Genomic DNA, 26,696 nt, shown 5'->3' with positions numbered 1-26,696 from the left:
TGCAGGAGAGATGGTCAGCTCTTCTCTGCCCTGCTGAACCTGGGCTCTACCCCACAGCAGGAGAAAGGAGAGCATGCAGAGCGAGGCCTGGCAGGAAGTTTCTGGTCAGAAGCAGCCGACTGCTGCCGCCCAGGGCAGGCCCTCATGGAAGGCCCGGGCGTGAGCCTCCCAGCGCCGCAGCCCTGCTGAAGCTATGGGCAGGAGGGGTGGCACCGCCGACTCCCAGGTCTCCCTGACCTGCGGCCCCGTGCCCACACCCTGTGTGCCAGCCTCTGTGCAGTGTGTGTACATAACTCTTGCCCAGGTCTGTGCTGTTTATTGTAAAAGCTTACCGGGCTGGCCAGGCTGCGTCACCCTCAGAGCAAAGCCATAAGGAGCATCCACCCAGACCTCCTGCTCAGTGTCCACTCACTCCCGCCTCCTTCCTCCCGGCCAGAATGGGCTCATCGATGCAGCCGCCTGCCCATCCGCATGAATGACCGGCAATTCTGTGGCCTGCCTGTGAGCTCTCCAAATCTAAATCCTTGATTCCAGGATTAGCTTCCAACTGTGCCAAGACCCCACCAGCCTACCCTGGACCCCTCTGAGCCACCCCTTCCTGTCCCAGCTCAGAGGCAGCGCCACACCCTCCAAAAGGGAGAAGTCCAGGATGAAGCGCGGTAAGGGGCCAGTATCCTGCCAGAGGCCCTCCAAGCGCACACCCGATTAAGTAAACACCGGACATTGACTGTTCTCATTTCAGCCAATAATTTTAATCCTGCCTCAGCTCCCCTTTCTCTCTCTGAAAGTCAGGCGCGTCGTTCTCTTCCCTCCCCGGTTTTCTTGCCACTTGACCCCACTCCAGCTTCATGCTCAGTGTTGTGCTCAATAAAATGGACATATTTTTCTCTATGAGGCTTCAGTTGGTTCTTCTCAACGTCAGAAGCAGCTCAGGGACTTGTGAGCATGTGTGGAGCAGAACGTGCACGGAGAGCCCAGGCCAGGTAGATCCTAGTGAGCGTGGGGGAGCACGCAGTGCCCAGGCCGCTAGGCAGGAGTTACACGGACTGACCCACTCACTCCTCACCACGGCCCTTTGGAGCCCAAGTGCTCCAGCTCCAGGGCCCATTCTCCTAAGGACCGTTGTTAGATGAGCATGAAGTTGAGGCTCAGCCCTGCCCTGCCACATCTGTGACCTTGGGAGAGTTTATGTTACCCCTGGTGCCACCTTGGTTTCCTAATGCAGATGAGAACAACAGCGTCACCTGCATCATGAAATAGTACAGACCATGTGTCCAGCACAGTGTTACTAAATAATATAATTAATAACAATCAACATGTTCATGTAGATAAATGTCTAGCACAGTGCCGGGGCTATGCAGCACACAAATGCTCACGCCATTTCCATATCCACCGCCCATACACACACACACACATGCGTGCACATACATGTACATACACATCCTTTACAACTTCTCTTTGAGATCCCAAAACACACAGGTTCTGATTCTAGTTCTGCTTCTACAAGCTGTATGAATTTAGACACCTTGCTTGCCTTCTCAGGATTCCTAGCTCCTCATCTGTAAATGTGAAACTAGATCATTGTTCAAAGGTGAAACGGCTCCGCTGGTCTTTCAAGGGTGGAATCCATCATGTCCCAGGACAAAGGGTCCCGTCTCCCTACGTGCAGGTGGTGAGCAAGCTGGACTGCACGGAGCAGGGCGGCCTGTGCTTCCCACACCATCAGGCCTTGCTAGACAGAAACACGTCATAAAGGTTTACTTAGTGGGACAAGATTATTTTCCCTCTTTGAACCTCCAGGCTCCTTCCCAAAGATTTTTATTGGGATTTTTCCCTTGTACATCATTTGGGTTAAGTTTGTGTGTTGATCCAGAATTCAGCCTCAATGGAGAGCCAAGAGTGAGGACACTGCCCAGCCAAGCTCTCTCCCCTTGAGAGCTGCTGGTCATGATGGCATGGCTTGCCACTGCCATTTCTGTCCCCCAGTGCAGCTGTCCAATCAGCTCAGGCTCAGCTGCGGCCCAGAGTAATCCTGATAGCTGCATACCAGGGGTGGTCCAGCGGTGCTTTTGGCTGCATAAAAGGAACTGGAAAGCATCCCAAACCAGCCTGCCCCCCAAAGCAAAGAGGACAGATGTGGAGGGTGCTGGCAGCTGGAGGTCATTTGCAGGTGGCGTAGTAGAGCACCCGCTCGTTGATGTGGTCTCGGATCTGCTCCACATGCTTCTCCAGCCCCGTCAGGTCTGCCGAGCGGAGCATGATGGCCTGGCTCCCTTGCAGCAGCTCCAATTCCATGTCTGAGGGCAAGTGGAAGAGCAGGAGAGGAGGTGGGGTTGGTGAGACATCCCCCAAAGACTCCCAACCCTTCCTCCTCTTCCCACCCACTGGAGGCAGCACCTGCGGGAGGAATCGCCTCTGGGGAAGCCTCCTTGCCCACAGCCCTCTCCCACTATTAGAGAGACAAACATGGCGGAGGCCAGATCCAGGAAGCCCTCATGCCCGTTATCCCAGGACCCCAACCCTTCGCCTCTGCCCTAGGCTCCTTCAGCTGTCCCAGACTAACAGGAGAGGCCACTGGCACTAAGATTAGCAACCCGCCCCTATTGGGCCTGGGCAGCTGCCATTCCACCAATGATCCCAAGTAGGCACCATGCTGAAGAGCAGCTGCGTGGCCAAAACTCCTCCCCAACTTCCCTCCCCAATATGCCACTCCAGATAAATCTAATTGTCCCCTTCTAGTCCATCCTGCATACCATCACCGGACTGTGAGTGAAGAATCTGAAGGACTCCAGAGTGGCCTGGTCCAGCCTGTCCCTCCTGTCACGCTAGGCAGGAGACCCCTCTACCACATTCATGAGAGCAGGGACCCAGCTCTCTTCTCTTTTCCAGGAAGAGGTACGGAGTGCACTGCCTCACAAGGCACCAACTTTAGTCAGCTCTAGTTGTTAAAAGTCTTCTCATTAAGCCAGAATCTGACCACTTCTTATACTCACTTGGCCCAGGTTTATCCCCCAGGGATATAGGAGTATATTTGGTCTGCCTCCCACATTGCAGTTCTTCAAATGTCTGAGGCTCATCTTCTCCAGATTAACCCCTAATTCCTTTATCCATTGCTTATTTGATGTGATCACTTAGCCCTTCCCTACCTCCCAACCCTGGTCACGCTCCCCCTGATGTTTGGTGTGGCAGCCACCACTGAACACGACCCCCCAGGTGAGATCCTATCAGCAGAGGTAGTACCGGGCTGACATTCAGCCAGTGGGCACCCATATAGACCTATGGGTTGATAAAATACTGACATTTTAACAACTGCTGTTCTGTTCCCAGTCCCCCACCTTTAGGGACCCCTATACATGATCGTCCCCATAATCTTGCAATTAAAGGTAAATTTCTGCAAGCAGGTAAATGGCTGTCCCAATGCTACAAACTGAGCTTTCTCTGGTTGGAAAGTGCATGATACATCCCTTTCTAAATACAGGGTGGGGCAAAAGGAGGTCTACAGCTATGTGAGAAACACAAGTTTGTTCTTATATTATTATTTATTAGTTATTGTATGATTTTCCATATGAACAACCATAAACCAACTTTTGTTCCACATTGTATTTTTAATATCATCCCTGAGCCATTACTCCCTTATTTTGGCTACTTTATCTTTATTGACCCTTTGACAGTAACAAGACACTGCTGACTTATATCAAGTTTACAGTTATTTGAAATTTTTGAGTCATTTTCAGGTGAGCAGCAAGTCACCTTCGTTGATCGATTTCTGCTTATAAAGTGTTTTCGCCACATTAGCCACCAAGGAGTCAAGCCTCTCCTGAGATGTATTTGTGAGTTTAGGCCCAAATGAGGCCAGAGTGGAAGATAAATTTTCTCTTTGTTTAATTTCATAGTGTTTCAACCCATCCTTTTAGACTTCTGGGGCTGCCTTAGAATACTGATTCTCTTATCTCGTGTACCATCTGTTGTATACAGATTTGATAAGCATATTCTTTATCTTCATATAAATCAATGGACAAGACTGGCACCAATGGATCCAGCTCCTAGGCTCCATCCAGGTCAATTCCTCTCACCTCACCCTCAGGTCTGGCTGGCCACCGCCTCATCTCTGCTCACTGTTGACTCAACAGCACAACTGTCTCCATGGTATCCATCTGGTTAGCCAGACAGACCTGTGTCTGTTTCTCTGAAATCCAGAGAAGCTCGGAAGCATTCACTGGCACGCCAGGGCACTGACCTCATCATCTTCACATCATAGAGACTGAGCCTGGTTCCCAGAAACCCCTGCTCCCCTTTCTGAGACACTCGGAACCCTTTCAAAAGCTCCTCTCGTTAAGCCTCTGCCATATCCGAAACCCTTGCTGGTTCCCGACTGCCTCCGGGGCTGAGTCTCCCTCCCGTCCCAGCGTGGAGGCCCGGCTCAGAGACCCAGCCACGCTGACCCCAGCGGCTTCTCTCCATGCCATCTGATCCTCGTCAGCACCTCTCCTGCTGGGTGCTACTGCCCCGTCCTTGGAACAGGCCTCGTCCTTCCCACCCAACCTGTCTGGGGGTCTGTCCCCTTCTTCACAGCCTCTCCCAGGTCTACACATCCTTCCGGCCCACGTCTAATCTTACCTTCTCTGAACATCTCCTTCATTGAATATTTCTCTCTGACATTGATTAGTCTCTGAACCCCCAGACCTCTTATTATTAGGGCTCCTGTCACAGACCCCCTTAGACTGTCAAATACAGAGTCATGCATTTCGCAAACAGTAGGAAAACTGACCAATCAGGATTGCAAGCTTCTTGAAAACAGGCCACGTCTTGTGAGCATCTGTGCATTCCCCAGAGCCCCCTCGCTGTGCCCCACACTCACGAGGAGCTCAGGAACTCGCAACCGGCCTCGCTCCTGCCGCACGGCTAGCTCCAGCGAGACTGAGCCAGGAAGCCCTGGGTGGGGACCAGCCTCCAAGACGCCCGAACCACTCCCTTACCTCTCATCCTGTCCATCATCTCCACGGTCTCCCCGAACAGCTCCTCTGCCTCTGTCCTGACGCTCAGCACCCGGCTGCCCTGCTCCCCTAGCATGGGGCTCTGGCCCAGCCGGGTCTTCAGCTCAGCATATTTTTGCTTCATTCTCTCAAACCCCTGAAAAAAGGCACAACAGTCTCTGTCACGATCATCATCCTCATCCAAAGTCCTAAAGACCTTTGGCTAGAGCACTTGATGCCAGCAAATCGACACTGAGGGATGAGGTCCCTCCTAACATCCCTAGTGGATAGGTCACAAACTATAACCTAAACTTCTTCCTCATGTCCATCCCTTCATCTGTAGTTCTTGTCATTTCCCACTCACCTCCAGCACAGTGTCAGGCACACAGTTGTCACTTAACAGTATACTTGGCAGTGTGGCCATTGTACCAGGACTGTAAGTGCTAACCTTCCTGGGGCACTGGAGACATGGAGAATGGCTCTTCGGTCTTCTCTCTGGTCTAATTCTGACAGTGATGGGGCTCTCAGGCTAGGCTAAGTCAAGAGTGTCTGTCTGGACTGGGCAGCCATGACAGGGACAAGCTCTGGATTAGGAGTCAAGACGCCTGCTTTGTAGAAGAGCTTTGCTTTGGACAAAGTCAGCACGTGAGTTGCAAAAGGAGAAGGACTGGACTAGATTGTTTCCAACATCTCTCAATCAGCTACAGCCGGGCCAGCCAGAAGTAGAATCTGGATGTCTGGCCAGATTTCAGTGAATCCTGAAGCCCCCTCTGGTTATTCTAGAATAACTGTCATTCCACTTGCTTTGGAACATACAGCCCTATGAAGTACACAGGTATACAGCTATAATGTGTCCTCTCCTGCTCCGGAGCCCCCACTGCCATGCTCCCTCAGGCTGACCGGGACCTCTCCGTACCTCCTGGGCACTCAGTGCCCGCCTGCTGGCACCCTCCGCGAGCTGCTGAGCCTGGGCCGCCTGCGCCCGCTGCTGCTCAGCCTGGCGGCGGAGCGCCTCCATCCGAGCTCGGAAGTCACCCAGCTGCTCCATCAGGCCTGTCACCAGTCTTTCCGCTGGCCCCAGGACCTGCTGAACCTGTGTGAGGAAGGGAGACCTGGGTCTGGGGCAGGTCTCAGAGGCAGCGGTCCTGATCCCTTTTGTCTCCAAAGCCTCGGGCAGCTACAGCTTTCTCCAACTGGAGCATCACCACGGCTCCTGCCGTCCCCCGTCTGTCCCTGGCCCCGGGCCTCCCCCTTCTCCTGCTCACTGCACCCCCGCTCCTTTCTGCCCCTGGCCACGAGACCTGAGAACCAAAGGCTCAAAGCCAGGTTCAAGGCTGTGACCCTCCTTCTTTAGGGCCCCGGCTCAGTTTCCTTCCAGGCTACTTTCTGGCATCTTCTTGCCTTCTACCAGAGTCTCTGTTCATTCCCAAAATGAGGGAAGGAAGCCATAACACGTCACCTCCACAACCCTCTCCTGGATAAGCCGAAGGGAGCGGCCGGTGCCCTGCATGGTGTCCTGGGCTTCCTGCAGCGCCACGGAGCCCTGCCGCAGGTTCCCCACCACGTCCTCCACCTGGCCCTCCACCGCGTGCGCGCGGCTCCTGTGGCCGAGAGGGGAGAGGGAGAGAACGCGCCCACAGGGCGTGTAGACCTGTGAGACTCAACACACTCGCCAGCCCAAGAGGCTGTCCCTCCCAGCCAACCAGCCAAGGCAAGGGGAGTATTAACTGGGGAGCTTTTCCACGTGAGGACCCCGCCCACAGACATGATGACTGTGTGTGTTATGTTGGAGACACCCTGTGGGCTTGCTTTCCAAAGCAGAATGCAGGGTCACCCGAGCGCTGTGTATCGCTTCACCGTCCCCCACCACAGTGAGCGCCCCATCTTGTCTCCCAGCCCCCTGACCTCTCTGATGTGGACAGCTTCTCACTTCTAGCAACAGATCGGGGAGCAAAACACTGAGCCTGCTCGGTACCTGGCCTGCTCAGCCTCCGCCTGGAGTCGGCGAGCCCGGGCAATGTCCTGCTTGGTCTGCGACAGCACCAGGTCCACATTGGGGAGCCTGGCTGCAATGGCCTGGATCTCGTTCATCTTCCGCAGGATCGTGGCCGAGTCCGTGGGCAGCCACAGGGCCAGGACAGCCTCGCTGACCTCCTGGATGGTGGCCGCGTCGGTGTCAGGGTCTAGAATAAGGCCGTCCATCAGACTGCAGGAGCCCAGCCACCTCCCCAAAGGTGGGAGGCCTCTCCGGGCTCAGCGGCACCCATGGGGAGCAGCAAGGGGGCATCTCTGCCTGGAGCCCCGAGGCCGTGCCGCCCCTCGCAGGCACACCCAGGGGCCCATTTGCTGAGGATTTCCGGAATGCTGCCCGGAGGATGATTGTCGGCACAGCTGTGGCAACTAAGTGCCAGTGACACAGGAAACTGCGGGCTGGGGAGAAGGAGGCGATGCCAGACAGCTGGTCCTGAACAATGCCGGGAGCACAAGCATGATCCGTCCCTCCACAGGGAGGGCGGCCAGGGCCTGGAGCCGCTCCCTTGGCAATAAGCCCCCTCCCATATGCTACTCCTCAGGCCAGAGTGCTCATTGTTGCAAAGGCAGATAAAGATGGTCAGGTCTTTACTCAATGTCACCTTCTCAGAGAGGCCGACCCAGACCATCTGGTCTAAGATCACAGCCTCCACCTCACACCAAGACTCCTATCATCCTTCTCTGCTCATCTGTCCCCTGCGCTTATCACCCCACAGGCCAACCCTTATCTCATTATCTGTTTCCTGTCCATTGTCCTGTGGGAATGTGAGTTCCACGAGGGCAGGGTCCGGGCTCTGTCCACAGCTCTGCCCCCGGCCCCTGGCACAGTGCCCGCACTTGGAAGCGCTCCGCGTTTGTGCAGTGATGAATGACTGAAAAGGCCCCACACCCAGGCCTCCCCATTACTCGTTAAGCAACCTGGCCAAGTCCAGTGGCTTCTCTGAGCTCTGTTTCCCAATCTGTGAAATGGGACTAACCGTCCTCATGCTGAAGGATGAAATGCAACAATGAAATAGAGGGAGTTTGACAAACCATCTCTGGGGCAGAAAGTAAGCTCACAAGGACAGAGATGGCATCTCCTCCCTGTTCACGCCTACAGACTGCACCGGTCTATAGGGAAGGGGGTACCCACCCACCTAGATGGTTTACCGTGGGACCTGGACTTCTCTGGGGCCTGGGGGGGGGGGGGGCTGGGCCCAGCCTTACTCCGCAGTCAGAGGGTTAACTCCCCGGCTGCCTGACAGGTCCCAGCCCCGCCCCTGTTGGATGGAAGGACACACCTGGAAGGTGGAAGCCACGCCTCCTTCATGTCTGCATCCCTGCTGAGTAACCTAAGCAGCACACAGCAGGAGTCCCGTATGACTGTGTCTGGCTTTAATGAAGTAAGCTTATCTCAACTATGAGCTTTCACAAGGACCTCTCCACAAAGACCAGCACCCTCTCATCTAACCTGGAGCCCCACTCCCCAAACCAGGCCTTCTAGGCACCTCCCCAGACAGGCCCGCACTGAGCACACTCATCCGGCTCAGCCTTCCAGTACCCAGCATCACTTCGGCTGTGCCGAGGGCTGGGTCTTAGCTCACTCGGTTTCACGGGCTTCTGAGTCTCAGGGTGGGCTCGACACACACCCGTGTGTTGTGAGTTGTGTGTTGTGTGTGTGCACATGCACACACGCGTCCATCTCATAGTGCAATAATCTAGAGTGTGACCTGCAGAGGAAGAGGAGTCCTACCCGCACTCCCTCCAAGCTAGATGCCCTGAGGCAGGTCGCCCCCCTCCCTGTGCCTACCGTCCTCATCTGCAAAGTGGCAGCAGTCAGGATGTAATAATAAAACATACGCGAAGCACTTAGAATGGTGCGTGGCGCTCAGTCAGCACTCAGGAAACCTGTACTGGTGCTTGGTCAATTCCATTTGAAGACCTAGGAAAGATAACTCCCCTTCCTCTGCAGGCCTCCCCCACACTGTGATCCTGGGTGCCAGCAGCTAGTATCCACGCCACCTGGTGCAGCTAACATCCTGCACCAGGACGCTGCAGACTAGACTATGCCATGGAGACTGGGTCCCTCCTTCTCTCTGCCCCCGGCTCTGTGATAGGACTTGGCCTAAGACACAAGTATAACTGAGACAACAAAAGGGGTCTCACAGCACGGTGACTCCCTGCTGTTCCTGGGAGCCCTGCACCCCAAGGAGAGATATGCCACTCCCTGGCAGGGTGGGTGGCTTTTAAGCCTCACTTGTCTTGACCCAGGGGAAGGCTTCCTTATGGCTGAGTCTGAGCCCCAGACTGCACTGCCCCTCTGTCCATGTTTGCCGGGCTCCATTCCCTGCGTCCCCAGATAGCTCTCTGCCCATCCCTTATCCTGGAGCTGACCAGGAGGGTAGCTTCAGCATGGCCTCAGAAAAGCCAGTGGACCTCAGTGGGCCCTTCCTGCCCTTTTTTTTATCAACACTCAGGAGGGGCTCTGGCCTGTTTGGAGCAAAGGCACTCAGTAGTATCAAGAAAACCCTCTGTCATTACACCAAGCCCGCAGCTCCTGTTAACTAGGCTCCTGGCCAAGCAAATCCCCTGGCAGGGACTAGAAATCTAATAATATCAACTCATATTTCTAAGGCACCTTTAATTTTTCAAAACACACTTTACATCAGTTACTCAATCCCCAGAATAAACTTGTGAAGTACTACCATCCCAGTTTGCAGAAGCAAAAAAAATGAGGCACAGAGAAAAGCAGCTTGCCCAAAGTGGCCCGGGTTCCTGAGTCCTGTCCAGGGCACTTTCCACCCCCCAGGGTGGCACTGAAGGGGATCTGGTTTATTTACTCATTCAACCAACGCTGGATGTGTGGCCTTATGCTAGGCGCCGGTGACACAGAGAGCAGACAGCCAGGCCTGCCCTCTTGGAGCTTACGGTCTAGTGGGGAGACAATACACTCCCGGACAACGGAATTCTAGGCCACAGGCCAGGAGCGGTGTGATGAAGGTCAGCTGCCAAAGAGGAATGGAGGAGGAGGGCGTGGACCACACAGGATGGTCACAAAAGGGCCCCCAGGAGATGATATTGAAGCTGAGACTTGGAGGGCAGGAATCAGCAGCCTTGGAGACAGTGTTTCCGGCAAAGACAGAAAAAGTGCAAGTCTCGAGACAGCACAAGCCTGGCTCGTTCAAGGACGGTCAGTGAGCAAAGCAGGAAAACACAAGGTCACAGAGCCAGGAGGTGAGCAGAGGCCACGGTAAGAAGTTGGGAGTTATTCCAAGAGCAAGGGGAAGCCAGTGAGGGATTTTCAAGATGAGTGGGATGTGATTCCACAGGCACATTTTTCAAAGATGTGTTAGGCTGCTTTGTTGAGAATGGACCTGCGGAAGCAGGAGGGGAGATGGGAGAGCAGGCCACCGCAGCCGGCCCGGTGGGCCTGGCCCAGGGGGCGTGCAGCCGAGGGACGGAAGCGGCTGGCTGCCCCGCTGGGACAGCAGGAGTGGAGACAGCCGAGGGGAGGGCTCACCTGAGAGGAAGTCCCGGACCTGCTGGATGAGGAGGCGCGTGCGTCTGACGTCTTCCTGCATCTGGGAGCGGCTGCTGCTCACCTGGGTCTCCAGGCGCTGAGCATCTGACTGCACCTGCGAGGCGGCCTCCTCGGCGGCTCTGATCTGCACACACGCTGTAGGTCAGCCATCACCAAAACCCCGGGAGAGCGTCCCAGCACCTCCCAGGTGTCTACCAGCTGCACAAGATCTATCTGGGAATCATCTGTAACTAACCCAGCCTGGTCCTAGATAAAAATGATGTAGAATCAGATAAAATAGAAGTCCAAAACAGTGGTGCCAAAGTCTACTTCCCATTCGCTGTGTGGCCTGGGGCAAGTTAGCCGACATCTCTGGGCCTACCTTTCCTGGCTGCAAAATGGGAAATGATTTCCCCAGGGCTCTGTCCTCTCTGCCCCCTCCTATGAGTGCCCACCTCACCTTGGCCACACCTACCATCTGTCTGGTCTGCTGGAGCTGGGCACTGAAGCCCCGGAGCTGCTCGGCCACCTGCCCTGCTGTCCGGAAGGCCCCACCAGCCTTGGGGAAGGCGCCTCTGCAGTGGGAGCCACAGGCTGTGTCGTTGTCTCGGGGACAGAGTTCACCAGGGCATGCTCCAGGGGTACAAGCTGTCTGCCTGGAGCCCCCACAGAGCTGTGCAGAGAGGGGCGGTCAAAGAGGGTACCCAAGGCTCTTCAACAACCACTCCCATCCCACACAAATAACCAGACATCTCCATGGCAACTGGGTGCCAGAAACTTGTTTCCTTGGCAACCACTAAGTACACCGTGACGGGCCAAAGGTCAGGAAGGGTGGGGGAGTGGAGTAGGCTCATGCCCTCACAGGAAATGTGAACAAGTAGTTGGTGTGCGACAAGCTGGGGCAAGGGGCTCCAGGAGGTGGGGCTCTGTGCCATGACTCACCTTATTGATGGTGGGTGTCAGATCAGGCAGGGAAGCCATTTCCAGCTTCAGGGCTGCGAGCTGGGGGCCACCGGCCCCTCCTCCCCCTCCCACATGCTGCTCCAGCCTCTCTGCCTCTCTGCGGCTGTCCCTGATGTGCAGCAGCCGACGGGAGCTGTCAGAGACCTGCCGGGCGGCCTGAGATGACCGCTGGTAGGCTGTGGTCAGCATCTGGAAGGCTCCTGGGAGAAGAGAGAGGGAGACTGAGTGATGCCGGACCCAGAGGTCCGGAGGTGGAGGAGCAGGAGAGTGTGCGTGGTACAGGGATGCACACGCTGTCTGGGTCCCACTCCTCACCTGAAGGGTCAGCGCTGCTCATCTTTTCAAACTGCTCCCTCTTATTCTGATACATAACGAGGAGACGATTGAAGCTTCTGTCCAGATTCTCCAGGTCTCCTGGGAGGGACAAGGTCTCCTCTTCTAGGGGCAGAGTGGGCTGCAGGTCCTGGAGGGTCCGCCTGAGATGGGAGAAGAGCTTCTACTAACATATAGGAGGGGGCCGACTGCCCAGAACCAACCCGCCCCTAGAGAGAATGCCACCAGGTCAGGAAAAGCAGAGAGGCCTTTAGCAAAGGCCACAGGATGAAGACACCACAGGCTAAAGGAGATTCTGCTGGGCCAAGGCTGCCAGGGCCAGCCTGACCTCCCTCCATCTGCAAGCAGATCCAGGAAAATCTCTGTCCTTGACTTGTGGGACCTGACGCTCCCGATGCTCCACCTGCCCACAGCTGCCTTCCGTGAGGAGCGCCCCTGACCCTCCTCCTGGGCTCCCTACAGGCTGACCCGAGCCACCACCTGTACCGCCAAGGTGCCCAAGACCCCCTTCTATCTTCTGTAGTTCACACCTGCCCACAGAGCTCCCACACTGCTGGCTGTGTCCACCCGAAGGGGGTCCCTGCCTGGGCTCACAGCCAGAGATCCGCCTCTCTCCAAGCCTGCCTTCTCCACCTCCAGGCATGGACCAGCGCCCCCCACACCCCTGTGGAACGCCCTCCCGGGCGTTCTAGCCAACCAAATGTCTGTGAGCTCACTGCTCAACTGAACCAAATGTCTGTGAGCTCACTGCTCAACTGTGAGACTGGGTCACGCACACACCTGGATGTCTCTGGGAATTGACAGTCAGTGAGGGCTCAGGGGAAAGAAACTAATGAAAGAAGCTTCCAGAACCAAATCTCAAGAAGGTACCTCTGCTGGTAGGAGGGAGGTGTGGGTGGGACGGCTCCCTTTCCAAAGGCAAATACGAGTTATTTTTGGAGCCCCTGCCTGTTGGATGCCCTCCACCAGGTGACTAATTCGGAGCTGACGTTCCCCCCCCAGAGAGTGCCCAGCACTTGAAAGAACACGGGGCTCAGGCTCCAGCCAGTCCTCAGAGTCCCCTCCGTGGCCACATGGCTCTGTCACGTCATCTCTCTGCACCTGTTTCCTCATCTGCAAGTGGAAGTACTAACGCCCGCCACACCCACCACGCAGGACGGTTGTGACAGTTAAAAGAGAGAGAGTGCATGAACAGGCTTTGTAAGCTGCAAAGGGCTCTACCAATGTGAAGACTGGGCAACCCTTGTGTGAGCCCTCATGGCATAATTCTTCTAAGTGATTGACAAGGGAAGAGGTTACCTGATAGAGAAGATGGCATTGGCCACCTGGGCCACCTCCCGCTCTGTGGCTGGGGTGCTGCCAAGAATTGCTTGGATCTGCTCAATCTTCCTCTTGGCATCCTGGATCCGGGAGGCCAGGCCAGGGTCCTCCGGGCCTGGCCCGGGCCACAGGGCGGCGGTGGCATTGCGGAGGCTGTGGAGGCGGAGGGCCTGCGCCTGGAGGTCGCCGTCGTAGCTCTGGAAGCAAGGATGGCAGGCCGTGCACAGCGGGTAGCGGTCACAGTAGCCTCGCTGGCACTGGTCACAGCGGGACCCGGTCAAGCCAGGGCGGCAGAGGCAGCGGCCTGAGGCCTTGTCACAGCCTGGGCCTTGGGTTCCCCGGAAGTCACAGTCGCAGGCTGTGGGGAGGAGGAAGGAGGCTGCGGTCAGGGAGAGTCTGAAGAGGAGGCCTGCCCTCGGGGTCTGTCTGACTTAGAAGCGTTGACTCGTGGGGTCAGGATGAAGCCGTGTGAGGGCAGCCATGGAAGCAGGCGCCAGGGCTGCCCTCCCGCCCACCGTGCGCACGCGGCTCTGACCCGCACAACCGCTCCGTGACAGTGAGCCACTCCGCGTGTTCATTTTCACAGATGAGGCAACTGAGGCACAGAGAGGTCAGGGACAGCGTGCCTCTCCCCCAGGGGAGGAGACTGGGGCCTGCGGAAGGGGAGTGACTTGTCGCAAGTCAGTAAGGCCAAGCAGAGCAGACCGGTCTGTCTGCCCTTGTGGCTACTTGTCAAACTGACTTTCTGGGGACATTACACCTTTCCCCTCAGGACTCACTTTCCCCATCTATGCAGAAGGAAGAGACGCCCTCCCCTCCCTCCGCAGCCCTGGACACGGCTCTGGGAAGTGCTTCCTTAGGGAAGTGGGGAGCAAAGCAACCTTCCTGTCATTGAGGACGTCGCTGGTCCAGGGCTGGAGCAGTGCAGAGTGTGCGTGCCCACGGGGCCACAGGGCCCCACACCACACGCAGTGCAGAGGCTTTCCTCCCACACCACAGACCATGCGCCCCATCGTGCGCCCCCCCAAGTGCTCATCCTGCCACGGCCTCCCTCTGTGTCCCCTCACTCAGTGGGGACGTACCTCTGCACCCCATGGCCGCGTCTCCATAGGTCTGGTCAGGACACTGACGGAGGGCTGCAGCGTTGCAGGTCAGGCCATCAAACCCGTCCCGACAGGGACACTGCCCTGTGAACTGTGAGAGAGCTGTGAGGGGGCCTCCCTCAAGACCCAGCCTCAGAGAACCTCCCAAAGACTTCCACTCAGAGACAAGCTCTTAAGCCAAAGCACAGGATGGCCCCAGAGAAGGGGTGGCAAATGTGCATGGCCAAAGCCACGAGCCACAGAAGGAGGGACATTGGGTGGCCTTCCCAAAGCAGTTGGGGACAGAAGCAGCCCAGCCTGACTCTGGAAAGGCCCAGAGGGCAGCATGGAGGGGAGATGGACAAGCTGGTGGGCAGCCCACCCTCCTGTTCAGGGGCCCAAGGGCCACCCCCACCACGTACTTGGTTGCACTGGGGGCTGAGGGAGTTGTTTGGGTCACAGGCACACGGCTCGCAGCCCCGGCCGCTGGCCAGCTTCCAGTGGTAGGGAGCGCACTGGTCACATTTGGGGCCCACCACATGGGGCAGACACAGGCAGTGCCCGCTCTCCTCATCACAGGGCATGTCCTGCCGGGACCCCAGGGCGCTGCAGTCACAGCCTGCAAGAGAGAGGGCTGCTGAGCTTGGGGGACAGCTCATCAGAAATTTACCCCCAGAGAACCTGTACCAGGAGGGTCCCAGCCTGGGAGAACCAGGCAAGGCCAATCCCTCCAGATAATCTGGCTGACTCATAAGGCCACAGAGCTTCCCACCAGTTTCAGCACCTGTGGGTTTGGCAGCCTGCCCTGCCTCCCACTGGCTGACTCACTCAGCCCCACCTTCCAAACTGGGCCTGTGCTGCCCTCTGCTGGAAGTCAATGGCACAACAGCTGGCGCACAGCACAGTGTGCAGGGCAAGCAGTGTGTCTGGTAGCTCCACGCAGCCTGCCCCACGTCATGCCAGGCTGGCCCCCCTACTCACGGTGGCAGCCCTGCGGGTTGGCGTAGGTGAGTCCTGTAAATCCTGGCTTGCACAGGTCACAGCGCTCCCCTTGCACATGCTCCTTGCACACGCACTGCCCTGTCACTGCGTCGCAGGGAACCCCTGGCACTGCCCCATCCGGGTCACACTCGCAGGCTGAGAGACAAAAGCAGCCACCACAGTAGAAATAAAGAAGAAAAGCAGAGAGTTAGGAGCACATCGCAAAAGCCAGACTTCCTGGCTAAAATTTTTGTTCCAGCACTTACTGGCTTACAGCCCTACAACCTTAGTCAAGTTACTTAATCCCTCTGTACCTCAGTTTTCTCATCTGTAAAATGGGGATGATTATACAGCCCTCACTGGCTTCTTATGGGGAATAAATGAGTAGATAGAACAGGGCACGGGGCTTGGCACATGGTAAGGACTATACAAGTTCTATTCTCATTATTTACATAACAACTACTGTATACCAAGCACTGAGCTGGGCACTCTTACATGTTATCTCTGGTAATCTTCATGACAACCTCAAAAAGGGGAGATAATTATCCTTATTATACAGATGAGGAAACTGAGGCTCAGAGATGGTAAGGAATGTATTCAGGTCACACTGCAAGAAAGTTCTGGAAACAGAAGTCAAACTCAAGCTTTTCTCACTCGTTCCATAAACAAATAATATAAACAAATTTTTGATGACCCAGCTTTCTCGGGAAGCCACCGCACTCAGACCTCTTCCCTGCCTTTCAACCACAGCCTCTCTTGTTCTGGAAAGTCTTCGCTGATTGGCCCCGCCTGCATCAGGTGGCTTCCGTCCAGGGGGCTCTCGCCTGTGTGAGCCACTGGACCTGGTGCATCTAGTAAGTCACTCTGGGTAGCCCATAACACTGCATTCATTCTTTATTCAATAAACCTTCTTTGAGCACCAACTGTTTGCTTGTCGTTGAGGTAGGGCCTGAGGATACAAGATATAATCCCTGCCATAGAGGAGTTCTCGATGTTTGGGGAAAATAGAAAAATATCGAGCAAGCCATGACAGCATGTAACCTCAATATATACAGACAAAGCGCCCCGCCCTCTTTTCCACGTGTGTATGGATCATATTACCAACAGTGTGTGTGCCTCGACAGTGGGAACTGTATCTTTTTTTTTTTTTTTTTTTTTTTTTTTTGTATTTTTCTGAAGCTAGAAATGGGGAGAGACAGTCAGACAGACTCCCGCATGCACCCGACCAGGATCCACCCGGCATGCCCACCAGGGGCGACGCTCTGCCCACCAGGGGGCGATGCTCTGCCCCTCCGGGGCATCACTCTGCCGCGACCAGAGCCACTCTAGCGCCTGGGGCAGAGGCCAAGGAGCCATCCCCAGCGCCCGGGCCATCTTTGCTCCAATGGAGCCTCGGCTGCGGGAGGGGAAGAGAGAGACAGAGAGGAAGGAGGGGGGGTGGAGAAGCAAATGGGCACTTCTCCTATGTGCCCTGGCCGGGAATCGAACCCAGGTCCCCCGCACGCCAGGCCGACGCTCTACCGCTGAGCCAACCGGCCAGGGCCAGGAACTGTATCTTATCTACTGTTTTCTTCCTATGCCCAAAATAAGGATTCTAGGATGATTGACCGATTGCTTGATTAGTGGCCCAGGAGATTTGCTTAGAAGTGCACAGCTAACAATGGCCCACAAGTGCTGACACAAAACCGCGTCTTCAAGCTTGTATCCATGTACAAGGACCTGTGCTCAGAGACATGTGCTCTCTTGTATCTAGAACAGACAGGGAGAAATGGACAGACGGTGCCCCGGGGAGTCCCTACTCACGGATACAGGTCTCCTGAATGGGAGCACCAGGGCGCCGGTTCCGGAAATAGTGAAGCTGGCACCGCTCACAGTTCTTGCCCTCTGTGTGGTCCCGGCAGTTGTCGCACACCCCTCCATGTGCCCCCTGGCTGGTGGCAAAGACAGCTGGGTCGAAGTGACATGTCTCCGAGTGACCGTTGCAATCACACCCTGAAAAAGGAGTTCGCAGGAATGACATTGGACCAGCAGCACCTTTGCCGTCTACAAAGCACATCCCCTACTACTCATTGGCATCCCTTGTAACTCTGCAATACGCTCAGGTCTGGGAAATGGGGAAACCGAGGCCTGAGGAGACTTGTATAATTTATTTAAGGTTATACCGCCAGTAAAAAAAAAAAAAAAAAAGGCAGAATGGAGTGAGAATTCAGGCCTTCTGACTCAGAGTGTGCAGACTAACCCTAAAAATAATGTCCATGTTGAACCAAAGAGAAAGTTCTTTGAATGGTCCATCCCACCCCTCCTGCATTTGCTACCATGGATCTCCTCCCGGGTCACTGCCTCTCTCTGGGCTGGGGACTCTGTCTTCTCATTTATGCAGAGAAAGGCCCTGACTCTAGGGACAGTTAAAGTAGGAAACCAGATACGTACAACACAGGATAAGGCACGTGAAGAAGAGAAAGGCTCTGGAAGAAGTCATGTAGCACAAAAGCATAGACCAAGCCTTGGTCTCTGCAGGGCTAGCTGAGCAGAAGGAGGGGGGAAGCTACAACCCAAATACTCCCTCCAACCCCACAGAGCAAGAAGAGCTTAAATTGCAGGGTGCATCAAGGTTAAACTTAAATAATAAAGAACACATTCTCCCTGTGTTCCAGTAGAGGTCACTGAGCACCCCCACTCGGTCATACTTCGGCATTCGTGGGCGTCCTGGTCATCCGCGGGTCTCCAGGGCCGATTGTTGTAGAAGGGCGCACAGCGTTCACAGTTCGGGCCCGCGGTGTTGTGCTGACAGACACAGACGTCGTGGACCTAGGGGAGGGGCCGCCAGTCAGCAGGAATGATGATCATGGAACGGCCCAGGATGGACCTGCCCCCTCTCCACAGACCCTCTCCCCCACCACTCAGGGTCCGGCTCAGACCCCAGCTCCTCCAGCCTTCACTCAACTCCCGTAACCCTGCTTGTGCCTGTGCACGTGCCTGTGCGCGTGCGCGTGCCTGTGTGTGTGCGCATGCGCTGCTCCTCTAGCTGGGCTTTTATATATACTCCTTCCTTGCACTTGGACACCCTCATGATGTCCAGTCCAAAGCAGCGCCCGAAAAGTACTCAGACACCCTTGCTAGTAAACAGTGATTCTAGAAGCTTGTGGGCCCCCTAGAGATTTCTATTCTAACAATCTATGATGAGGTTGTTTGGCTAATAGACTGCATGATGAATTGTTACTAGACTCATTAAGGTATAAAAATAGAATAGCTATTGTGCGCTAATTGTCTTCCAAATTAAGCCCCACTCCCTCAGCCTGTTATTCACGGACCTCATGTCTGTCCCATTCTCCTCTCCCACTCCCTCCTGCCAGCACAGCCGGGCTAAGCTTCGCAGCGGCCCCTCCACGAGCCCGGCTTTCCTCTCCATTCGGCTTTTACTGATTTTCTTTCTGCCTGCAATACCTTGCTCTCCCTAGCCACCAACAAGATCCCGCTGGCTCCAATGGCACATCCTTCGCAGGCCTCCTGCTCCCTCTAGTTTCATGGGTTTCAACCCTGAATGTGCTTCAGAATCATATTGGGAAGCTTTTTTTAAAATACCAACAACAGGTCCGATTTGGTTAGACTCTCGGGGACAAGGGCCAGGCATCAGTACTTTTTAAAGTGCTGATTCCCTCGTGCAGCCAGATTTGAGAACCTCGGGGGCTGGGCACGCCCTCTGCCTCTGTCCCAGCCCACAGAACGGTGTGTTCTGCACATCAGCAAGCCTGTGCGCTGGTCCTTTGTCTCTGGGTCCTAATAGATCACACGTTCCGTTACCGGAGCTGGTCTCCCTCTGGCCTCCTCTGCAGCCCAGAGTCAGAGTTGGCTGCTCAGAAATGGAAATAATAAAGCTGAGCGATGTTCCTTTTACCTGTGTTTTCCTTTCAGGTCATGACACATGATTTCTGGTACCCTTCTATGGACAGGGCAAATAGCACGTTACCCTATGTTAACAGGACTGAAGCCCTAGAACAGGGAAATGAGTTTTCTCTTCTTGACCCAGGGTTCTCTACTAGTGGTTCTCAAGTGTGGTTTCACAGCAGAATCCCCAGGGTGGCCTGACTGGCTGCAGCCTGCCTCTCACCCCCGTTGCTGACGCATCTGACCCAGCTGGTCTGGGCACATGAGCATCTGTGTTAGACTCTGTTCTCTCACCACGCCCCACCTCTCACCACTGGATGGGACCTCAGAGTCCCCAAACTAGGCACTCTCAACCCTGGCAGTATGTTAGAATCATCTCAAAGCTTTAAAAAAAACAAAGGTCTGGGCAATATGTTGAGCTTTCCAGGAAATCATCATGTGTAGCCAGAGCTGAGAGCATCGCCTAAGCTCTCCCCACATCCACGCATGGGCTTACGCGTACCTGGAAATAGCATAGTGCAGGTCTAAGGAAGGGCTGCAAAACTCTGATCTTTGAAATGATTACCACTTACACTTTTTTCAGCAATGCTAAAATATTAAATACTCACAGCTTGAATTTAGTGCACACCTGCTTTACGGGAGCCTCACAGGTGTCCTTAGTTGCTCTGGTCTTACCCCTCCCGCTCTGTCCCTCCCACCCTGTACTGTCACCTTCACAGTGGTGGAGGGGCCGCCGGCAGGGGCTCCGGGCTCGGGGGCGCAGCGGTCAGCGTGGCCGTGGCAGAAGCAGCTCCCCTGCAGACGCAGCTGGGACACTGCGTAGTAGGCGCTGGGTGGGTAGTAGCCCCTCTGGGGCACAAGGGCCAGCCTGGTGAAGTTGACTCTCAAGTTTGTGATCTGCCCAAGCTCTGAGAGGGGCAAACACAGGGAGGAAGGGGGTTGGGAAAAGACAATAAAGACAGGAACTTAGAGGCAAATAGAGTGTCCAAGAGCAGAGTGGCTAAGGAAAGGAATTCTGATTATACCGTTATTCTGGGGGCCATCTTCCCCAGCCTCAACCCTCCGTGACAGAACAGGCACACAGCCCCCCAACTCAGGGCTCAGGGTAAGTGGGGCAAGTGTTCAACCCAGCCATGTTGTCAGAAATGTAAAAGACTAGGAACGTTCCATGGCCCGGGTTCCAACCCTGTTTCGTCCTCTGCCGACAGTCCCTCAGACTTGAAGGGTAGCCAGACTGACCTTGAATTTTTTTACTTTGAGTTGCTGGAATCCTAGAGGCTAAATCCATAAGGTTAAGTTGGACCTACAGAGAAAAGAGGGAGGCACTGAGGAGGAGGTACAATGTGTCCCCCAGCTCAGAATAAGTCTCCTGTCCCTTCAGTGGCCCGCCCTCCTCAGGTTACACTGCGGTCCTGCTAACCTGGAACTGAGACCACCATGGCTGGGAGGCTTGTCTACTGTCCTCAGGGAGCAAGGTGATCACCAGGCCCTAAATGAATGTGTGAGTGCATGTGTGTGTGTGTGTGTGTGTGTGTGTGTGTGTGTCCTCCTCTCCACTGGAAATATAACAGTCCCAAGACTTTCCTGATTTCCTTGGGTCAGAAATTATGGTAAGATATATAACATACATATAAAGGTTTAGGGAATACTAATTTTTCAAAACCTAAATGAAAGGATTCAGAGCCCAGGGATACATAGATGTGGTGACCACCACCTCCTAGACCTCAATTTTAAATATGCTTTTGCTTTTTAATAAAAAAACATTTCTTGTATGTAACTTCATCTCATATTCCTTTTCATTCCCAGCAACCCTTCACAAATCAGGGGAAAGGCCTGTATTGTGATCTGGAGAATGTGGTCACCATAGTTCTGGATGCAACTATAACCGAGGAACAGCTGTGACAGTGAAGGAAACAGGTTTGCTGTCCACAAGGTTGGTGACCCTCTAAGCAGGTGGTGCAGACCAGAGCAGCTCGGAGGGCTCCCCTGAGCCTGGGACAGAAAAATGAAAGACTTAGACCCCAGGTGGCAGGATTCCGGGAGAGGCATTCTGAGCTGTTTCTAGAGGCAGGTTCTCACTTCTAGCTCCGTGTTTAAGTTTAGGTGACCTGGAGCTATGGCTTATATCTGAATATTCTGAAGGGCAAGGATGGGGCTGGATGAATGAATTAAATGGAAATGTTCATTCTTGTGTTAAACACGACCAAGGTGAAATCAGAGATTAAATCAAATTTGAGCAATTTGCTCATTTGTCTCTAAGTTGCCATCTCAAAGTCCTGGAACCCTCTGCACTGTGGGGACAAGCAAGCAAGCCACATGGGAGGAGGCTATGCAGAGAGCAGGGTTGGGCCATGCGGTACACCCCACACATGTCTGAGATACCCTCCCTGGGCAGCAAAGAAGACAAGCTGCAGATGTTTTGAGGATGGAGAACTCAAGAAAGACATCAAGGAGCCCTGCCAGAAGGTGTTCTCATCTCTTCTCAAGAGCCTGGGCAAGGTCCTGGCCAATGGCTCAGTGGATAGAGTGTCAGCCTGGCATACGAATGTCCCAGGTTTGATTCCCAGTCAGGGCACACAGGAGAAGTACCCATCTGCTTCTCTCCCCCTTTTCCTCTCCTGCAGCCAGTGGCTTGATTGGTCCAAATGTGGCCCCAGGTGCTGAGGATAGCTTGGTTGGTCCAAGCACATCAGTCTCAAGCACTACAAATAGCTCAGTGCTCGAGCATCAGTCCCAGATAGGGTTGACAGGTGGATCCTGGTCAGGGCACATGCAGGAGTCGGCCTCACTATCACCCCCCTCTCACTTAATAAAAATAAATAAATAAATAAATAAATAAATAAATAAATAAATAAGGAGTCTGGGTTAAGGTATGAGCAATGAGATGTCAGAGAGTTCTCTACGACTGCCTTTTTGGGGTCCCTTATACTTACCCTGCCCCCATCTAGGCGCCCATTAGGCCTCTGGGGCAAAGGCTGGCACCGAACATCCTGCCAGCTCTGAGGCTGGCCCTGGCGAACGCGGGGGAAGGCAGACGTGCAGTCGGCAGCCAGGTACTGGTACACATGCCAGGTCTTACCAAAGTCCGAGGAGCGCTCAATCAGCAAGGCCCTGGGCATGGGCTCCTGCAGAGACACAGACAAGGCATGGCCTGCATGACTGAGGGGAGGGAAGCACCTTGGGGACACAATCACAGAAACAGGCTCCTAAAGATGTGCTGATGGCTGCTGTCCTGGTCATTGTAGGATGGTTGGCAGCATCCCTGGCCTCCACTCACTAGAAATCAACAGCACACTTACAGTCATGACAACCAAAAATATTTCCAGAAACTGCCAAATAGCCGTTGGTTGAGAACCCTTTGTCTGTCTTGTTCACAGTTGTGCCTCCAACATCCAGCCCATAGTAAGTGCCAGGTCCACATTTGTTCAATGAATGGGTGAGTCTTTGGTCTGCTTCCCCCTCCCCATTTATATCTGAAAACTCGTCTCTCAGCAGTTTGCAGCCTTCCACATCCTTGCCTCTCACGGCCAACACCTATTTTCCCCTCCAGATGCTCTGTCCATTCGCCTGTCCCCTCTCCAGTTATGTCCCTTCTTGCCTCTTGTCTTCTGGTATTTGTGCTTTACTGTTCTCTGGGCCCAGGGTGAACGTGGCCCCTCAGCTGGCTATTACTGATCTAGGAAGATTGGTCTTCCCCTGGGTGCATTCCCTGACCCTCCCCCAGCTAACACAACAAGCTAGATGCCCCCGTCCCATGCTCCCCAGAACCTCTTAGCAATACCACAGCACACATCCCACTCTCTCTCTGCTGGGTTGTTGTCTTCCCTGCAGATCTAATGTAACTTGAGGAGAGTGGTTTAGTTTTATTTATCTCTTATCCCTGACACCTGGCACCAAACCTAACATATAATCAGTGTGTTTATATGTCTGTAGCAAGAGTAGACATATACATGAATGGGTGAGTGATAATAAAACAATGAAATTAATGGTATCCATTCAAATGAATGTTACTCTTCAGAATTAAGGTAGGGCATTTACTCAGTGATCCTGGCATTTCTCAAAATACTTTTGACCTTTTCTCGGCCTGAGGAGCCCTGAGCTAATTTCCTCGCAAATACAAGAAATTAGGTTCTATTGCTTTTTATTCACAGTTCAGTTGAACTCCTGAAAGGGGTATCACCCTTCCTAATCATCTAATCTTAATAACCAACCTTGATCCTTAAATATTTAACTATTTCTCTAGAAGTGTAAAATCAAATCTTCTCTGAAACAAAAAAAAAAAAATGACCCGTCACAAATGAATAAAAATGTTCCCTCTAAAAGGAGTATCTCCGAAGACTAGTCTAAGAGCAGAACCCAGAAGTCCTCGGAGACATGGTGGTGCTGAATGACTAGTTTGCTCACCAGAAGGCCTGCTCCAAAAGCACTTCTTCATGTGGATAGATGGGCCAGCCCTTGACTGTTTGTTAAACTCAATCTCATCAGCAAGCTTATTAAAACAGAGTGCTGCCTGACCAGGCGGTGGCGCAGTGGATAGAGCATCGGACTGGGAGGCAGAGGACCCAGGTTCGAGACCCCGAGGTCACCAGTTTGGGCTCATCTGGTTTTAGCAAGGCTCACCAGCTTGAGCCCAAGGTCGCTGGTTCCAGCAAGGGGTTACTCCATCTGCTGAAGTCCACAGTCAAAGCACATATGAAAAAGCAATCAATGAACAACTAAGGTATCGCAACAAAAAACTGATGATTGATGCTTCTCATCTCTCTCTGTTCCTGTCTGTCTCTATTTATCCCTCTCTCTGACTCTCTCTCTCTGTCTCTGTAAAAAACAAAAACAAAAACAAAACCAGAGTGCAGCAGGAGTACAGAGCTGTATAATATGTGACAGGCCCAGCAGGACTGGTACTTGGCAGAGCTGAATCACTTAGATGGTGAGGGTGGTGAGGGTGGGGGAGGCAGAGAGAGTAAGTGGATATATGACCATAGCGCAGCAAAGACAGGAGTCTGGAGTTGCCTCTGTTCTCCCTGGAGTGGGGCCTCTGCCGTCACCCTGATATAGGGTCAGGGTACATGTCAGCCTGGTGAAGGGAGGCCCACTCAGCATGTGGTGCCATCACCCCAGCCCAGGCAGACAAGAACTCTGTGCTCCCCATGAGTCAGCCCACATGGCCCAGGGTCCCCCTCGCTTATCCACTGCCATCCCCAGGAAGCACACCTTAAAATCGATCATGATGTCTTGAAGCTGGAATCTCTTGTCTAGGTCCAGCTGCAGAGAGACAGGGTTCACATCTGGAAGGACAAAAGGTAGGAACTTTAGACCAGAGAATTTCTACCTTCCCAGCCCAAAGAAGGCTCTGGACTACACCAGCCCTAGGAAGCCAGACGCTCTCTAACCTTGACGCTCCAATTTCCCTCTCGGGAAGGAACAGCACCAGCATGTTTCTCCTTATATCATCTATTCAAGATCCTGTCTGTTTTGGGCCAGACTCCCTGCCTACCGCAACTTGAGGCTCCTGATACTTTAAATGGGTTTCAACTTGTCTGTTCAACACAGACCTGTTCCCACAGCTCAATTCATTCAACAAGCTTACTGTGGGCCAGTGGGGTGAAATACCTACAACAACTAAAAGACCTTAAATCTGGAAGCAGAAGGTTCTGCCTGTCAATCACCAAGTCCCAGAGCCCTAAGAAATGCCTGGGATGCCCAAAGAGTTCCCAGGCACCCTCCAGCCACCCCCACCTGTGAGAGCCTCCACAGGTTTGGTCCCCTATAGATGGCAGGCCTTTACCATTCTGTGACTGCCACCAACGCGTGGGGCCTGAAGATGAAGCGACATTCTCCACTCGGTGACTGTTGTAATTGTGAGGCAACCTGGAGTCGCACTTGCAGCATTTCATCTGCCACTGTGGGGGCAGGGAGACAGCACACTCAGGGGAGGGGTCCAGATAGAATTCTCCCCTTGTATCCTGAAAACCCAGAGCATTCCCTCCAGGGAAATCCTCCCCATAGGGATTCATTGATTTCCTTAATACACTTGAAAGGATTAACCTTTTAAAACAAGAATAGTGGTCATCTCTTAGTTCGATTCCTTTGTGTCCCTCCTAAGACATGGCTAAGTGAATAATAAATAGATGTTAGGATTGGAAAGAGGTATGGGGTCATAGAAGAAGTTTGGTTCACGACATTGCCTTGGAGAGAAACTTAAAAATGGTGCCAAGAAAAAAACCCATTAATTTAGTATCTATCATGTGCTAAATGCAGGCTGCAGTTTTATATCTCATCTCACTCGGTCATGGCAAACTAGGGAAAACTGCATTTCTGAAGATCAAGAAGAGGGGACAGCCAAACAGGATGAGGGAATTTGGGGAGTCCAGTCCTAGCTGTCAGCTCACTTTCTGAGCCCAGTTTTGTCCTCTGTGAATTGAGTAGAAGCTGGAAGAGTCATTTAATCATTCAACAAATACTTAAGTGTTAGCATGTACTGTGTGTTAGACCCTGCTCTGGCCTCTGGGTTTATAACAGTGAACAACACAAGGACCCTGCCATCACGGAGCCAACATCCTGGTATCATTCAGAACATCTCTAAGGACTTCCAACAATGGTAGCTGGAACTTGAGGCTCTTTTCCAGGTCTGGCATTCCCTGTCCACAGGAGAGAACCTGGGGTCCCCAACCAAACAGGACTCTGTAAGATCGTAGGCAATACCAAGGCCAGGAAAGCATGCAGCCCTGGGGCTGAAGACAATGGCTCTCCCCCATAAAGATGTGGGCCAAAGTGGGCAGCTGAGAAGGAAGCAGTTTCACAGGGGAGGTCCCCAAAGCCACACCTTCCCAAACCTGCCTATGCGCTGGATGAGACAGGAGGCAGAGCTGAGAGCCATGGGCTCCACAGGCAGGCAGACGTCACTAAGGAAAAGAACGTGAGCAGAGAATATGGCCCCTGTTCTTTCATTCCTGCGCATGTGTATACATTGTATACATACACATGCACACGCACACACCCCACAGAGACAGCATAGCCTTGTCCCAGCTGTTCTCTGCAACACACATAAAACTGCTTTCTCTAAGTAACCATGTTTCCAAATCTTGCACCCAGAGTAAAGAACAGCATTCAGAGGGCTCTGAATTTACATACAAGTAGAAGCAAGACTAGACAAGAAGCTCCCTGACCTGCTGGTCCTTCTGGGTAGAAACAACAGTACCACCACACAGCCCATGAGTCTGCTTTCCCCTAAGCCCCCTTCTCTGAGGCTTTCCAGCTCCTGACCTTCTGCCCTGCTCAGGGAAGGTGGTAAGCTAATGAGCTGGTGTCTGCTGAACTGATTAACCTGACAGCGCAGCCCCAAAGGGATCGTGTTAATTAACATGGCAAACTGCGACTTTGTTATAAATACTCCTTGCTGGACACCCTCTTTCCCCTGCACAGTAAACAGAGCTGGGAGCAGTGGACGCAGAGGGGTGCCAGGTGCCCGGGTCATCTGAGCCTCTGCTTCCCACCCCTTTCCAGCTCTCATCTCCAATCTGCAAAGTAAAAGCATTGTCACCAGCCCGATGCTTGGAACTGTCCTCACCAGGTCCAAAAATGCTCTTCTAAACAATAATTTTTGGATGTTTAATGCTCCAGTAATGGCTG

General features: G+C 53.7%; 2 protein-coding genes across 5 annotated transcripts in view; one reads left to right on the top strand and one right to left on the bottom strand.

Annotated features, from left to right (window-relative positions):
• Positions 1-868, top strand: part of CAMK1G (calcium/calmodulin dependent protein kinase IG) — a 30,513-nt gene extending 29,645 nt beyond the window's left edge. For both annotated transcript variants that reach the window (XM_066261463.1, XM_066261462.1), the window contains one exon: positions 6-868. The gene's annotated coding sequence lies outside the window, so the exon portion shown is untranslated. The remainder of the gene's footprint in view (positions 1-5) is intronic.
• Positions 869-1,802: 934 nt separating this feature from the next.
• The window catches only part of LAMB3 (laminin subunit beta 3), a 41,421-nt gene continuing 16,527 nt past the window's right edge, over positions 1,803-26,696 (bottom strand). For all 3 annotated transcript variants that reach the window (XM_066261459.1, XM_066261460.1, XM_066261461.1), the window contains exons 5-24: positions 24,853-24,967; positions 24,279-24,352; positions 22,001-22,192; positions 20,307-20,370; positions 19,779-19,975; positions 17,870-17,990; positions 16,986-17,174; positions 15,183-15,338; positions 14,624-14,820; positions 14,202-14,313; positions 13,099-13,477; positions 11,782-11,942; positions 11,446-11,666; positions 10,979-11,176; positions 10,504-10,648; positions 6,949-7,156; positions 6,433-6,574; positions 5,890-6,066; positions 4,977-5,130; positions 1,803-2,297 (exon numbers count right to left, since the gene is read on the bottom strand). In XM_066261459.1, coding sequence (XP_066117556.1) covers positions 2,161-2,297; positions 4,977-5,130; positions 5,890-6,066; positions 6,433-6,574; positions 6,949-7,156; positions 10,504-10,648; positions 10,979-11,176; positions 11,446-11,666; positions 11,782-11,942; positions 13,099-13,477; positions 14,202-14,313; positions 14,624-14,820; positions 15,183-15,338; positions 16,986-17,174; positions 17,870-17,990; positions 19,779-19,975; positions 20,307-20,370; positions 22,001-22,192; positions 24,279-24,352; positions 24,853-24,967 — 3,339 coding nt within the window. In that variant the 3' untranslated portion in view covers positions 1,803-2,160. The remainder of the gene's footprint in view (positions 2,298-4,976; positions 5,131-5,889; positions 6,067-6,432; positions 6,575-6,948; positions 7,157-10,503; positions 10,649-10,978; positions 11,177-11,445; positions 11,667-11,781; positions 11,943-13,098; positions 13,478-14,201; positions 14,314-14,623; positions 14,821-15,182; positions 15,339-16,985; positions 17,175-17,869; positions 17,991-19,778; positions 19,976-20,306; positions 20,371-22,000; positions 22,193-24,278; positions 24,353-24,852; positions 24,968-26,696) is intronic.

The sequence above is a fragment of the Saccopteryx bilineata genome, chromosome 2 (genome assembly GCF_036850765.1).
Source record: "Saccopteryx bilineata isolate mSacBil1 chromosome 2, mSacBil1_pri_phased_curated, whole genome shotgun sequence".
In the NCBI taxonomy this organism is placed as follows: Eukaryota; Metazoa; Chordata; class Mammalia; order Chiroptera; family Emballonuridae; genus Saccopteryx; species Saccopteryx bilineata.
This window is presented reverse-complemented; position numbering and strand designations above follow the sequence as displayed.